Source organism: Oncorhynchus mykiss, chromosome 4, assembly GCF_057628025.1.
Source record: "Oncorhynchus mykiss isolate SJ-2025 chromosome 4, ASM5762802v1, whole genome shotgun sequence".
NCBI lineage: Eukaryota > Metazoa > Chordata > Actinopteri > Salmoniformes > Salmonidae > Oncorhynchus > Oncorhynchus mykiss.
In genome coordinates this window covers 40336652-40352317 of record NC_143025.1, presented here as the reverse complement: position 1 = coordinate 40352317, position 15666 = coordinate 40336652, and the positions used below count along the sequence as shown (strand labels likewise).

At 41.2% G+C, this 15666-nt stretch overlaps 1 protein-coding gene across 1 annotated transcript in view; it reads left to right on the top strand.

The window, feature by feature from the left end:
* Positions 1–2865: 2865 nt before the first annotated feature.
* Positions 2866–15666, top strand: part of LOC110521803 (VWFA and cache domain-containing protein 1) — an 89356-nt gene continuing 76555 nt past the window's right edge. The window contains 1 exon segment of the mRNA XM_090232009.1: positions 2866–6717. Coding sequence (XP_090088135.1) covers positions 6466–6717 — 252 coding nt within the window. The 5' untranslated portion in view covers positions 2866–6465.

The window sequence follows — 15666 nt, the reverse complement described above, 5'->3', positions numbered from 1 at the left end:
CCCAGTTCTTTTTCCACAAAACTTCATCTAAAACTGTTGAATGGGTTTCCTGTAAACAATATATATTATATTCATTCTCTTTTAGCCAGGTAAATACTGATTGTCTTTTCTTATTATCTGCTAGGCCCTTACAATTGTAACTGGCTATACTTATTTCACCACCTATCATAATGAGACACAACTTTCAATTATTTTTATCAAAATATATGTTTGTAAATGTACCATTAAAAAGTAACATGATGATTGAGTGTCTATATACAGTGGGGCAAAAAAGTATTTAGTCAGCCACCAATTGTGAAAGTTCTCCAACTTAAGAAGATGAGAGAGGCCTGTAATCGCTTACCACATGCACATAAAACAGTTAGGGACTTCTCCTGAGTATCTGGGTCATTCAGGTGGGTGTCCAGGGTATAGGGTCATGGACCGTACCATTAAAATAGGATCATAAATAAAAAATGAGATGTAATTTATTTTAAAAATGTAGTTCCCCATGATAGGACAATAACAAATCAAATGTATCATCTATTTTAAAACTCTTCCACCACGATAGGACAATAAATAAACAAGACGTATAATTCATTATAAAAGTATATCCATCATCTGAACAACATTGAAAGCCCTCTCATACCCCGGCCCACAGCAATACATTGGCTCTGGGATATGCAACCATTTCATTACTCACTCACTCAACTTACAAAGATAACAAATCAAAATAAACACACACCACACCATCCACACATACTGTGCTTTCTGTTTACTTAGTTTTTATCTTCACTATGTTGAATTAGTGCTTGTGTGTTCAATTAGTTATATGTGAAGATATATAGAAAAGCTATATTTTTTATTGTATTATTACAATCCATAACCGGGCTAGAATTGTGTTTATTTTCCTCATCTATGAAAACGTTTTCATTTTTAAAATAACCATGGAGTAGTCTTTGTGTCTCTGAACAACTGGTTATCACTATATAGTTTATCAACGACGAGAGCTTCTTGTTTCGCTTTTAATCTAGACCCTACTATTTAATAAACTATATTCAATGGATAGGACAAACATCCATGCCTCCTGCTGAAGAACACTTAGCCCTACATTGCCTGCCTTATGCTCATGGAACGAGAAATGCAATTTATGACCATCATGCGTAGAAATATTGTTGTGGAAAAAAACAGATTGGGTTTAAATCCAATTTTACGGAAAACAATCAAACTTATGAGAAAGATTCACTGCCCATGGGTTTGTGATGAGAACGTACATGGCTCGTATGCAATGCAATATCATCTGCCATATCTGGAGAAGTGCAAATATGATCTGTAAGATGGTTCCATGATGTTTATAAAGCGTTACTTTTGCGAGCAGTAGGCTATAACGCGGAGTGTACATTCCCCCTTTGTCTTTATTCTGGATCTTTATCCAGCTCCTGTGAAAAGTTTGGATGTGCGTAAAACCCTCCATAGTCTAAGTTGCCTTGTCTGTATTATACGCAATTATGGTACATGTAACTGCATTTAGGCATAGCCTATCTAAAACAAGTGATTTTGTTTTTATTAGAATTTGATTGGAATTATTCACTGTCTTTTTAGGCCTTATCAATAGCCTAGTGAATTTAATCTTGCTTATTGACTACGATTGACATGTCCATGTGCAGATTGCAATTTACAGGAAGCCTAGCTCCTATATCAGTATGAACGCTATAGCCTATGTTTAACAATGTACGTTCATATTGAAGCAGTGCAACGAGAACAATGTGGACTGCAAACATGTTCTAAGTATTTAGCAAATATGGGGCAGGCTATTTAACAAACTTCATCAAAACCCCAGGCCTTTGGCGTTTCCGCCAGCTACTGCACCCATAATTCTGGTTGTGAAAATAGCAAAGATATTTCTGACACACCCCCGGTGACATTTACCAATGCGTTAGAATATAGCCCATAGCCTCAAAACAAGGTTAACACGTTCATTTTGATATGATGGATGATCAGGCCATCCATAGCTATGTCTATGAATTTGAGAGTGGTCACGTTTCTCCAGACCAATCCCTCAGGTTTTTACCAAACAGGAGGCGGTAAGAACGCTTTGATATCGTTTCAAGTGCTGACTGCCAATTTATGAAGTGCAAAGTCAGGCATGGGATGCATACACATGCTCATAGGAACCCAGACACGTGGGCCTGCACGCACGCTAGAGCCGGGCGATATGGACCAAAATCCATATCACGATAAATGTAGTGATTTATCGCGATAATTTGAACCATACACTTATAACATTAATGCGCACCACAGTTATTTTGTTTATATTACCCTTAAAACTAATACAACTACTTTGAATGTAGTAGCTATCAATTGTCTCATTAACGTATGCACACACACACACACACACACACACACACCCACTGAGAATACACCTGTAGCACTCTCCCTATGCAGGTGTGAAGCAGAGAGCTGTCTGACTGTTCTAATCCTCTCCATTAATAAACACCTCTCCTTGACATTAAAGCTCAGATGAGGTCTCCTCACTGTGGCCTGGACACATGAGGAGAGGAGAGGAGGACGAGGAGAGGAGAAATGTTTTCCTGTACTGCCTTTGTTAAAATGGACAGATATTCCGCCATGGTTTGTTTACTGTTAAAATGTACGCTTTTATGCACTGTGCATATATTTGACCCTTCTTCAGCAAACATCCTTCTGTTTAGAAGTGTCTAAAAGCATCTTTTACGACTATGAAAACATCTGACAGGTTCTCAGGCCAAGGACACACAAACAGACGTCTCATTCATGCTGCGTGTCTGTGCTCTCCATCTGCCCACCGGCTGACTCCCCTGGCTCCGGCTCTGGCCCTCCCACAGCAGGCTCTGAGGAGTGGGGCTGGGACTGAGGCTGGGGTTGGGACTTCTTTACTTCTCCGGGGCAGGCAAACACTAATCAGATCACTGGGAATGGGAGAGAGGCTAGTTCCAGGCTACACTCGTAGAAAAAAAGTGGTCCAAAAGGGTTCTTTGGCCATCTCTATAGGATTGCAGCTACAGTAGAACCCGTTTTGGTTCCAGGTAGAACTATTTTGGGTTCCATGTAGAACCCTCTGTGGAAAAGGTTTCTACCTGGAACCAAAAGGGTTCTTCAAAAGGGTTTGTGAGAGGAAAATTACTTATTTACCTGATTTATTTGATTATTAATGGTTAACAATTCATACTTAACTAATAGTAAGACATTTCTGTCCTACTAGTGTGTGTTTTTATGGTCTCCACTCTAGTTCCCTGCAGCTAATCTGGGCATATGGTCACCAGAAATGGCTTGAGCTGACAAATGAGTTAAAGACTGCATTACATAGACAAGAATGTGTGTTACTAGGGATAGTTTAGCAGTAGATCAATCCCTCATTGTCTCAAAATCATCTGGGAAACTAAATCAGGGTGGGGTTAAGACAACAACCCCGTGCAGATAACGACCGGATGAACCCAGAGTGGCTTATGATGCCCCAATCTGCATGGGATGAGTGGAACCAATCACGACTAAGCATTTTTAGTGTCAGCTATATATAGTACTCTGCATTTGTGTAAAGGTTAGGTTACTCGGTCCAACACTCAAGGGTGTGGGGTCGACCAGCCTCATTATTGCAATAATTAATCGATATTGAATAAAAATGATTGTTTGAAGAAATGACAAAGTCTCTCTCACTTGATCAGAACATTCCACAACAGGTTCTCCTATGGGGACAGCTGAAGAACTGTTTAAGGTTCTAGATTGCAACTTTTTTTTCTAAGAGTGTATATCCGGATAGAGTGAAAAACGTCCTCCCCTCCCTCATTACCTCTGACCATAGTTGGTAGCTACTGTACATGAGCAAAATGTTGGAGACTTATAGATAGAGTATCCACCATATTTGCGCCAGCTACCCAGTCCTGGTCAGTGTTACTTTTTATCTTCCAGATTAAAGGTCAAAAGAGGAGACTAGAGTTGAAAATTAGCCGGCAGGTTTATTAATCTGGCATATTTACAGAAATGCTGATTAAATGTAATAAAGTAGCCTAAAGTAAAATCCTGGTTAAGACATGGCTTCATTGTTGAAAATACATTATGCAAAGAAACAGTAATGACAGGGAGGAGGCTAATCGGGTGCTCGGAGTTTTGACTGGGAAGTTTCAGTTGGATGACCCTCCAAGTCGTAATTCCAAGTGGGAAACTCAGAGACAATCCTGTTACCCAAGTTGCCGAGTTGTGACGTTTCACCACTGACCTTTCACCTTCTTAACCAAAAGATGACCACAAATCTGTTTTTGACAATTACACACTTATCAATATGGATAATGTGGAGCTAGTTTGACCTTTTGTCAATGGTAAGCACACTAACTAACTTTACTAGTGTTATAGCCGATTTATGCTTGATCCAGCAATGCTGTCCAGAGACTCTGTATGGAATTGTACGCAATTGCGGAGCTCAAACCTAGCTCGGTACCTCATCGCTGTGCGCCTCCCAAATTTTGTAACAATTGCAGAGGGCTCCGTATAGCGCCATATAGCTCTGCATTAACATGATTGGTTGAGGGCACTAAAACACAAACTCCCTTCTTTGACAACTTCCTTCACAACAGCTCTACGAAGCGCAAGAAGTATGAATGCCCTGACTTCTGCAGAAGCCACATCGCAGTAAATGTGGCAAATGCAGAGCTCAGTCCAGATTTACCATTAATTTACTTTAAGGCCATTGGTTATAGGTCTTGTAGTTGAAGAAGCTGACAATGCGCCATCAGTGTATTAAACTGCAAACTTTAATGATGAGACTCTGCATAACTCATAAGGGGATATAAAATAAATAAATAAGGGGAGAGGCAATGGCGACACCTCCACACACTACATCATGGCGGCTCTGACTGATCTTCTACCAAGAAGCCCTCGCTCTAATACAGGAGCCAATTAGAATACAGGTATGGTTGCATGTCACAATAAAAGTCCTATACACATATAAACATCACATTCCAGTCCCACATTAGCAATATGGGACTGGAATTGAAGAACTGGCCGACTTCAAAAGCACTTGAACACAATTCGATCTTAGGATTTCCCATTTCTCAGTTTCTTACTTTCCATGAGCACATGAATACCCCAAAAGACCTCAGCTGGGTCATAGTTAAGTTGCGTTCCCCAGCTCAGACGTTGCATGCATCAACCAATGGTTGCGTGACACGCCATGACTGTGCAGTCGCCAGTCGGGCACCAAATTGATATAACATAGGATGAGGTTAGCTGATACGCAAAATACCTATCCAGGTATTGTACGATTTGGCATGTGTCAGCAACGTCTAAGCAGGGGAACACGACTTTACACTCATGTGTACTATTCTCCAATCAGGGCTTGGAACAGAGCAAGGCCCTTTTTAAAGGCGGTTGCTGATTGGTGGTCAACAACTGGATGGAAGTAGGTATGTGGTAGCCCTTCTAAAGAATCACATGAAATGTATATAACTCTGAGCAGGACTTTACAGTCATTACAAACTCATATTCTTCCAAACACAGTCACATCTTATTATCAGATCTCAGTTACATGCATAGAATAAAACACATAGATCATTTAAATGACATACAGTATAGTATTTGGAGTAGCCTAGAACCCGGTGTGTCTGTTCTGTGAATTACATTATGGACACCGAAGACAGTATGTTCTTATGGGAGACTCCGGCCCCGGTTTTACTTGCTTGACATTATGAACACTGAAGACAGTATGTTCTATGGGAGACTCCGGTCCTGGTTTTACTGGCTAGTTTCAATTTCACAAATGAGAAATGGAGCCTTTTGGTGAGTTCCAGACCGACTAGGTAAGGCTCCTGCGCAGCCAGTTGGTCCTCCCTCACCTGGGACGACTTTAGAGATTCTTATTTTTCTGCCGTCAAAAGACTACACTATCCACCATTACTGCAGTAACATAGCAGTCAACCTAAAGCACGTAAAAAAAGTGCTTTAGCCCTATGTAATTTATATTTGCTTGATGAACATTTAAATTAAAACGATATTCCACAGTGTTTGTCTATACTGTGGTTTGTTGTTTAATAATAACATATTAAGTTGATTCTACAGATGTACAGCAACTATTGGTAGATCACATGTCCAGCATATTGTTTTTGGGAGATCGTTCTCCAAATATAATCCCAATCCATTCCCAACTCAAGCGCCATGCCGTTGTTTTGCTCCCGTACTCCTACTTTCACCCCCATTGTGATTCTGGGGCTTACGCTTTACTGGAGTTGGTGCGGAGTGAGTAGGATCTATGGACAGAAATCTATCAGCGCTTTTAGGGATTGTATTCTCCTACCTTCGTGGATTTCCAAAATATGAATTGATGTCGTCGTTTAAAGTCGAGGAATTTCGTCTTGAAATTAAGGCCAGGTATATAGCTACGAAGTTGTGAAATAGTTCCCTTGAAGTTTTTCCTCACGAATTTCCAGTTTCCTATTCGACTACTACACCAGCCATCATATGGCGAGGCGAGTAAGGGGAGAAGGATCCGTGATTTTAACACGAATTCCATCCACGGTTTGGAATAAGAACTCGAGACTCCACTGGTGTAACTTCATGGCTGTTTTTTGGAGCTCTGTGGCAGTATTGTCGCTTCTATGTTGTGGATTTTGTGGCGCTGAAACGGAGTTTTCGATCTTGGAGGAGGCACAAGTTTTAGCCGTACAAATGAAAAAACTGTCCTCGCAGGAGCTTGGAGTCTTCACCATGCAGGTAACCCCAATTTTCTGTTTCGATTAATGTCAACATTCGACATAAAAAAAAAAATAATAATTCGACAACATACAAATATATCTATATATATTTGTATATAAAAAAAAGTATGTGGTCCTCATTGCGCATTGTATCATGAATCGGTTCATTTGCAATCTACAATCGGCGAATTATTTTTTTGCATTATCTTTAGTTGCTACGTTGTTGCAGGGCTACACTATTGTAACTTTGTTGTCAGAAATGTAATTCATGTACGGTCAAAACTATATATATTACAGCCGCGTTCTTTCTTAGCTGGCGGTATATTTGCCTTTTGAATGGCTCAGTAGCAACCATTCAGAAAGGCTTTTCTCTTTGAAGGATATTGACAGTGTTGCTGTGTAACAACAGGAACAGCGCCTCGAAGTAGTTGGTTTTGGGACACATTATCTGGACCTTTATCGCTTACAGGAAGGATTAATTGAAGGGGTCAGAGGATCGATTCTTCTGATAACGTGGTTTGCTGGCAGGATTTCAATGTTGGTTAGCCGCATTATCTTCTCAGAACCTTGTTATTGACGTGACATGTTTTTGGCGGCCTATAACATAAAACACTCAAATTGGTGTGTGAATGGAGAGGGGAGGAAGAGGGTTTCTTTGAACTTCAAACACTGGTTTCACATTTCCCCCTCCTGTCACCACGGCTCCTATTCTAATGAATAGTATGACACTGCTACATATGAATCCATTCGATATGCCGTTAATTTGAATAAAAAAACAATATATTTTAGCCGGATTTTTCTTTTTTTTAAACGAATTGTTCGGCCTATACTTATTTTCTCTTTGCCTGATGGTAGGCTATGATGAGAACACCAGTAATTCGATGGGTTGTTTATTTGATAGTTGTACATTTGAATTATAGATGGGATTGAAATTACTAGGCTACCTTAATTTTGCTTCCACATTTTGTGGACTGTGTAGTTATTGTGTAAATACAAAGTGTATTATACACAATAGCATGCCATTACAGATTGATACTTAATTTTTTTATAAACCTTTCTAAATATCCCAGAAAATGAATCTGTGTTATTTGAAATATAACCCAGACTACTTCTGTAATGGGAAACACTGTTTTGTATTGTTAATTTTGAAGGTAGTGTCTCTTGATCAACAAATGGCTAACCGACTATACTACAGTGGTGGCTGTGAGACATGTGGTGACGGTGGTGATGCAGGGGGTTACTTCAGAGGCAGGCCCCATAGTTCTGGTCAGTAGGGGGCCCGGCCCAAATTGTGTTTCATCTCCCCACTGCTCTTCATCCTACCACTGAGACCCAGCTTTCAGGCCTGCTCTGATCCCCGGAGCCTCCTTTGTCACGATTTCTCTCTCTCATTCTATCTGTTTTTGTTTTGTTCACTCTGTTTCTCTTTCTCTCTTTTTCTCTCTCTCTTTTTCTCTCTCTCTTTTTCTCTCTTTCTCTCTCTTTTTCTCTCTCTTTCTCTCTCTCTCTTTCTCTCTCTTTCTCTCTCTTTCTCTCTCTTTCTCTCTCTCTCTCTCTCTCTATCTCTCTCTCTCTTTCATATTGGCTTCACAATATCACATTATCCATTTGATTTTACGTTTGATGTCTTTAAATACTCCTGCCTTTGCTGTGGTGTAATTCTAATGAGTGGACTGAATGAAAGCTCATATTCTGTCTTCTGCTTTGAGGCTGAGGTCTGTTTGTTTCTGATTTATCCCACAGAAACTTTTCATGCCAAAAATGTATTTTTATCGTTTCCCTTTAAAAAAATATATATTTAAAAAAAAATGCAACATTCTAGGTTGACTCATATTATTTTACAAGCTGTAAAAAATCTTAACTTGGCATTTTAGCTCATTTCTCATTTAATTCAGCTGTTGCTTTGATATAAATCTGTGTTTGGTCAGACCTCTTTGACCACACAGCTAGGTGATGTGAATCCAGTCAAAACAGTAATCTGCCCATGTAAATAAATCCCGAGATGTGGCTATGGGATGGTAGCTCTCTGCCCTGACACCTGTGTGTTGCTGCTTAGTCAGACACGGTCTGGCCCGGGCCTGTTGCTCCAGGTGTGTAGAACGGTCTCGAGCAATGCTACCTGGGATTTTCCATATGCTGTGGCCAGGATGAGGTTTTCCAGCCATGGCGAAGCCAGGGGGAATATCACAGGGGAAAAAAAGACAAGATTCACAATATAATCTGATAAACCTGACAAAATTCCTGTGCTCATGGTGTGGTTTCTAACAGAGGTTTAGGCCAGTCCATTTTTGCTGCTCTTTAAATGGACCAACAACCTCACTTTGTCCTCTTAACCTCCAAATCTGTGGATGTAATGCAACACCAACCAAACCCCATCCCCAAACCCTGGTCTTGTTTGTAATTTGATGTGTGCCACTGCCCTGTCATGGTCTTTTGAGTCAATGGGTCAAATTGATGCAATCTGTCAGTGAGTTATTCAATTATCAAGGGGAGCCTGGTAGCACAGACAACCCTATGTTCTCAATCGTGTTTGTAACTTAATGCGTAGATAATCAAGTGCTTCTGTGGAGAGGAGCTTTGGTGATGAGTGAGTAGCCCTACCTCTGCAAGCGTTTTTAGGGCATTCAGTGGTAGAAATGGTTATAATTTTGAATGAATAAATGTTGACCCAATTTTTAGCTGGTTTTAAAATCTAAAGTTAAACAAACAGATGTTGTGGTTGATATTTTTCTACACTAGTGCAGTGATCACCAACCGGGCGATCGACTGGTCGATCTTCAAGGCGTTCCTCGTCAGTCGCCAAACATTTCTGTAGAAAAGCTTGTGCTCCCTTTTTTTTAAAAACTTTTTTTTGTTGCGCCGTTGGCTGTAGGTGCACTTGATTCAGAAACCCCGCGCGCTGGATAGGCAAAGTGTTCCCATTTTGAACCATGTCATTTGCAAACTCCTGCTACCTGGCTGTGGCTCAAACGGAGAGCTCAAATCACCATGCCTACAGCTTCCACTACCCCGGCTCCAGCTAAGTTTGATACTAGCCTACTTGACATATCATAACTTTTTTTTAAACGATGACCAGAGAGTCTGTCAAAGAATACGGCAATGTGATGCTGTCTTTGAGTGAGTTCATGTTGAAGATTTTATTCAGCACTGTCAACACGGTTTCTATTCAACACTTTTCCTAAACATAAAACACACTTCTCCCTACTTCCACTCGCGCTGCAGCTGGAATGAATGAGTAGCCAAGTGTATCGATAGGCCTGCATTTTAATATTAGCAGCTCATCGTGTCTATTTTAATATGAAGGAATATTTAACTTCTCTCGTCATAGGAACAACATGAATTTGTGCCTGAGGGGGATGCAGTGTGAATTGAGTTTCGGCATCAGGTGGAGGACAATGTCCCCTCTCTGGTCAGTCTCACAGGAGGAAAGGAGAGAGCAGGGACCGTGAGAGCTAGACCCTCTGCTGCTCTCTGCCTCCCCCCGCTCAGACTAATGCTGTGTTCAAAGCAACTGGGAACTCAGGTATATTTCTAGAACTCCGGCCCGAAGATCACAGACATGATTTGATCCAGTAAAATAAAAAAGCAAATTATTTACATTTGTGTTCAGCTGTGCCTCCCAAGTGCTACACGAACTGATCTATTTTGTTATCAAAGCTCAAGTTTTGAAATATGATATGGTCTTAGAACAATATTGGCGGGCCAAGCATATAGCCGGTATGCTGTGGTAATGTATTAGGCCTAGTGCCCAAACCTCATTCCTACAGAAAAGTTTTTAATAGGTTAATGTAAAAAAAAAAAAATAAAGTCATGTTTAAGAATAAATACATATTCTGAGCAGAACATCTCTGCTTGCTAGGTGATGTTGACCCAGTAAAGGTTGGTGGCCACTGCGCTAGTGGGTGTATTCTCTCTCAGCTGTCGAGACACACCGGCAGGTAGCCTAGTGGTTAGAGCATTGGACTATTAACCGAAAGGTTGCAAGATCGAATCACAGAGCTGACAAGGTTATAAAATCTGTCGTTCTGCCCCTGAACAAGGCAGTTAACCCACTGTTCCTAGGCCATCATTGTAAATACGAATTTGTTCTTAACTGACTTGCCTAGTTAAATAAGGTTAAACAATTTTATCAATAAAAAACACAGACCCAGGCCTACAGTATAGGCTTTAGTTCCAGTTAGGCCTAGCGACCTAAGCAGACCGTAGGGAATGCATTATTAGACACATCCTATCTCTCCTCACTCTCTTCCTCTCTCCCAAAAGACAAACAATAAAAGGCACCGAAATATTCATAATTCCTGATGTTTCTCTGCAGAGCAGCTTCAAAGCTGGCTATGCTCCTCTTGTAATAGCTTAGGTTGCTATTGACTCTTTCGGAGGCACACAACCCAGTGCTAGGCTACAACCCAGTGCTAGGCTACAAGTACACTCAGAAAGATGGCTTCATCTACATCAGTAGATGTGGCGGTTACCGACCCTGGCTTTCACATCCATCACTCGTAACCGTGCTGGGGTAGAGTGGCTGGGTCTCTGTGGTGGGGCCTCCGGCTGTTGCCCCCCCCCCGGCTACTTTACTCCCATGCACATGTTTCTCTGACAGGGTGAGCTGCTACTCCTTTGTTCCAGTGCCTGAACTCCCACTGACCTCGCCTCTTAAAAGCTGTGTTCTGTTTGTTCAAAAGATCTAGAACGTTGTTACTGGGTGATCTTCCTTTTCGGTTTATGGGCTCTCTGTCATTGTACAGAAGTCTTCCTTCATATTCCATTTTTGAAATATTTTTTTTAACGTTTAAGCAGTTGTTTACGATTCCACATTGCATTTGTTCATAGGCAAGGTTTTGGGACCAGGGACCGGTCTTGTTTACTTATTGGAGCAATTTTAATGTGGTTGTAAAAATGTTTGGTTGTCAAGAAGAAACGTTTGAAATAGCTCAGTTCTGAAGCAGTATGCTCCTTCACTTCCAATATTGCAGGAGACTAGCCATGGCAACATTTTCAATACATGTGAGTTGCTTGTGTTTCAGCCTTGCTCCAGGCAGTGAGATACTCAATCCCCTTGTTTCAGCCCCTTTTAACCCCCCCCCCCCCCCCCCCCCCATCTCTACTCACCAAGGCCAGGAATGAATAAAATGGTGAACAGCATTGTTCGAGATGAAGGATTGACGGTCCAGTCTCCAGAATACGTCTGTTTTCCAAATGTCACACTATATAGGCCCCTGTGGGCCCTTTTCAAAAAGTAGTGCACTATAAAGGGAATAGGGTGCCATTTTGGGACATTCTGTCATCTGGTCTGGACAAAAGGAGTGAGTTACAGTATGACCACAGAGTTGATCTCCTTTCTTTCCCGCCTGAGTTGACTGGTCCGGGCCAGCTGCTGGGTTTAAATCAGTTGGTACGCTACAGCGTGGTAGACTAGATCATTTATCTGATGGGATTCCCGCATACCTTTTTTTTGTAAAAGTATATATTTTTTGTGCTTTCAGACCAAATCGTCTTTCAATGTTTTAAAAGTTAGCTCGCTACTACCTCTTCTGTTTTTGCTCTTATCCCCCCTCCCCCTCCCCCTCTCTCTCCCACCTTCCTGGTATCTCGTACAAACCTTCCCCTGGGGTGCCATGCTGGAGTTAAGAATCAGGAGGGAATGTTCCTCTGCAACTGCCTCACTTAAATGGACCAAAACATTGTGCTATATTTCTGTTTTTCTTTACTCATAGAAAACCCGCTTTGGCCTCCTCACATTCCTGAATTTCCTTATTTTTAAAAAAATCAGTTCCATCAAAGCTATGTTCCCTTCGAGCGTCAGGTGATCAGTTAGTTAGGCCCAGAAACTGAAATGTATTAAGGTGGCCAGTAGCAAGAAATGGCACAATCCAGTTAGCCTAACACTCTCCTCTCAATCTCTCTCTCTCTCTTTTGCTCTCAGAAAAGGAGCTTTATGGTAGCCTGTCTTTGTGTGTGTGTGTCTCGGGGTGGGGGATCCCTGTGTGTAGATCCAGCACGCATGACCCAGTATAGCAGGGGCAGAGACCTCTCCATACCACCCCTTCACTCGCCACAATGGGCTCGGCTAAAATGAACTGAACCCCCCCCCCCAAAAGAAAAGAAAGGGGTAAAGAATAAGGAACGGGGGATGGGGGATGGGGAGGAGCAGCCACACTGTTGAGGGAAGTAGGGAGATCAATGGCTACCCTCCCTCCTCCCTCCTCCTGCACCCCCTGTACGTTTGTTAGCTCTTGAGAATCCCCCCCCCTCCCCCTCTTCTGTTCTTTTCTCACCCTTCTTCAGGAGGCTTTGCATTCCCAATGAGGGGAGAGTTGGAGCCCCTACTGTTACGGGACCAAGTTTGGTTGTCAGTCGCTAGCTTTGGCTCTGTTCTCCCGAATTGAAGGAGAATATCGAGAGATGTAATGTGAACTTGCCTATTTTCGACGCCTCAAACGCTACCTCCGGAGGTCGCATGCCACTTGCCCGACAGTTAGCCCGATAGCTCAACGTTCATGAAGCACAAAATACTAACGGAGCAATTATTTTCAAACAGCTGTAATGCATAGACCGTTTCACAATATTTTAAACTTGTTTTATTGAGTTTTACCTGAAATTGCAGTGACAAGCTGTTACGTTCTAAAATTGTTGACATATCTTAATAGATGTCAAGTCCCTGTTGAGGGGACCTGTGTGGTTCTGGTACCGGTTCAACATTTTCTTTGGTGACGTAGGATGTGAAATGTAAAACCACTTGAAGCTGGGATGTCCCTCCTAGCATTTTATTCGGTCTTCCGACTGTGCATTAACTCCTGGCTGAACCCTACCCCACAGCCACTGACAAAGCACATGCCTGCAGTCCTTACATCGTAACGCAGCCGGAGAGCCGCGATTTCATCCCTAACACATCCAGAGATCCATTTTTATAGCCATTAATTAAAAATAATCATCAATTTTTTTAACGGGAAAACATTTTTTGTTTGTCATAGATTGATATGAGATCAAAGGCGAGTTCCTAACGATTTCAGGAAGCCGAGCTAGAGCTTTGTGAGAAGTTCACAGCGATGGAGGCAGATGTTTTGCTCAAGAGAGACCTTTAGAAAATATGCACATTTTCTCTAACACTAAACATAGAAGTATGTATTTAACAGTTGTAAGAAAGGTGAAATCTTAGTTAGTCGTTTTATAAATAAATGTTGGTTTGATATGGTAACATTATTAGCTAGCATGGCTAGCTAGTGTTATTGTCTTGCAAGCTACGTTTAGCTAGGCTAATGCCTGTATGAATGAGAAAATAAACACTTTAATTATCTGAACATGCTTGTGAATTGTTGCATTATTCAAGAATGTAATATGGTTTCGTTGCGTTATTCAAGTGTTCAACCGATACCGATTATTGGAGGACCAAAAAAAGCTGATACCAATTAATCGGCCGATTTTTAAAAATATATTTGTAATAATAACAATTACAACAATACTGAATTAACACTTATTTTAACTTAATATAATACATCAATAAAATCAATTTAGCCTCAAATAAATAATGAAACATGTTCAATTTGGTTTACATAATGCAAAAACAAAGTGTTGGAGAAGAAAGTAAAAGTGCAATATGTGCCATGTAAAAAAGCTAATGTTTAAGTTCCTTGCTCAGAACATGAGAACATATGAAAGCTGGTGGTTCCTTCAATATTCCCTTCAATATTCCCAGGTAAGAAGTTTTAGGTTGTAGTTATAATAGGACTATTTCTCTCTATACGATTTGTATTTCATATACAATTGACTATTGGATGTACTTATAGGCACTTTAGTATTGCCAGTGTAACAGTATAGCTTTCATCTCTCTCCTCGCCCCTACCTGGGCTCGAACCAGGAACACATCGACAACAGCCACCCTCGAATCAGCGTTACCCATGCAGAGCATGGGGAACAACTACTCCAAGTCTCAGAGCGAGTGACGTTTGAAATGCTATTAGCGCGCACCCCTCTAACTAGCTAGCCATTTCACATCAGTTACACCAACCAGCCTAATCTTGGGAGTTGATAGGCTTGAAGTCATAAACAGCGCAATGCTTGAAGCACAGCGACGATCTGCTGGCAAAACATACAAAAGTGCTGTTTGAATGAATGCTTACAAGCCTGTTGGTGCCTACCATCGCTCAGTCAGACTGCTATTAGCTGCTATCAGCTATTACCATTAGCTGATATTAATGGTAAGTTTGGAGCTGCACCGCAAGAATGTCACGTTGGCAGGCAGAAAAAAGGTTGTCTTAGATTTAAACTGCCCCATAGAACCAACTTATCTGCTTTTAAATGGCCTGTGTGGCATTGATAATGAGTCAGAAATGTTACTTCTTGAGTCAAAATGGACTACAAAGTGTAAATGGGATAATTTTTGTATTAATGTCAGTCTCGTCCAAAACGTAATTTGGTAAGTGTCTGTCATGACTTGAGGGTTTGAATTACAATTATGTCAACAATTCATGTCCCCTTTTGCTTATTAACACTTGGTGGCACTGTGTTTTCTGGGAAATGACTGGGCGAGTTCGCTTTGCGTGGCTGAGTCCTCTCCTTAGGAAGACCAATTGAATGGTAAATGAGCAGAAACTCCGGCGTACCATGCAGAAATGAATTCCCCAGACAACACAGTGCATCTTTGGTAGTAACCTTGATGTGCAATGCACACATTGGTCGGAAAATAGCTACTCCAGTGAAAATAGGCTTCCGTAAAGTTGTTCAACAATCAGATGGGCGGGATATGTATGACATCAGACGTTCTCCGGGCTGTCAAACGTGAGACTGTGCCTGGTGTTGGTTACGGTAGCTAGATACACTGACCCAGAAAATATAAACGCAACAATTTCAACTGTTTTACTGAGTTACAGTTCATATAAGGAAATAAGTCAATTGAAATAAATGAATTAGGGCCTTAATCTATGGATTTCACATGACTCAGAATACAGATATGCTTATGTTGGGCACATAC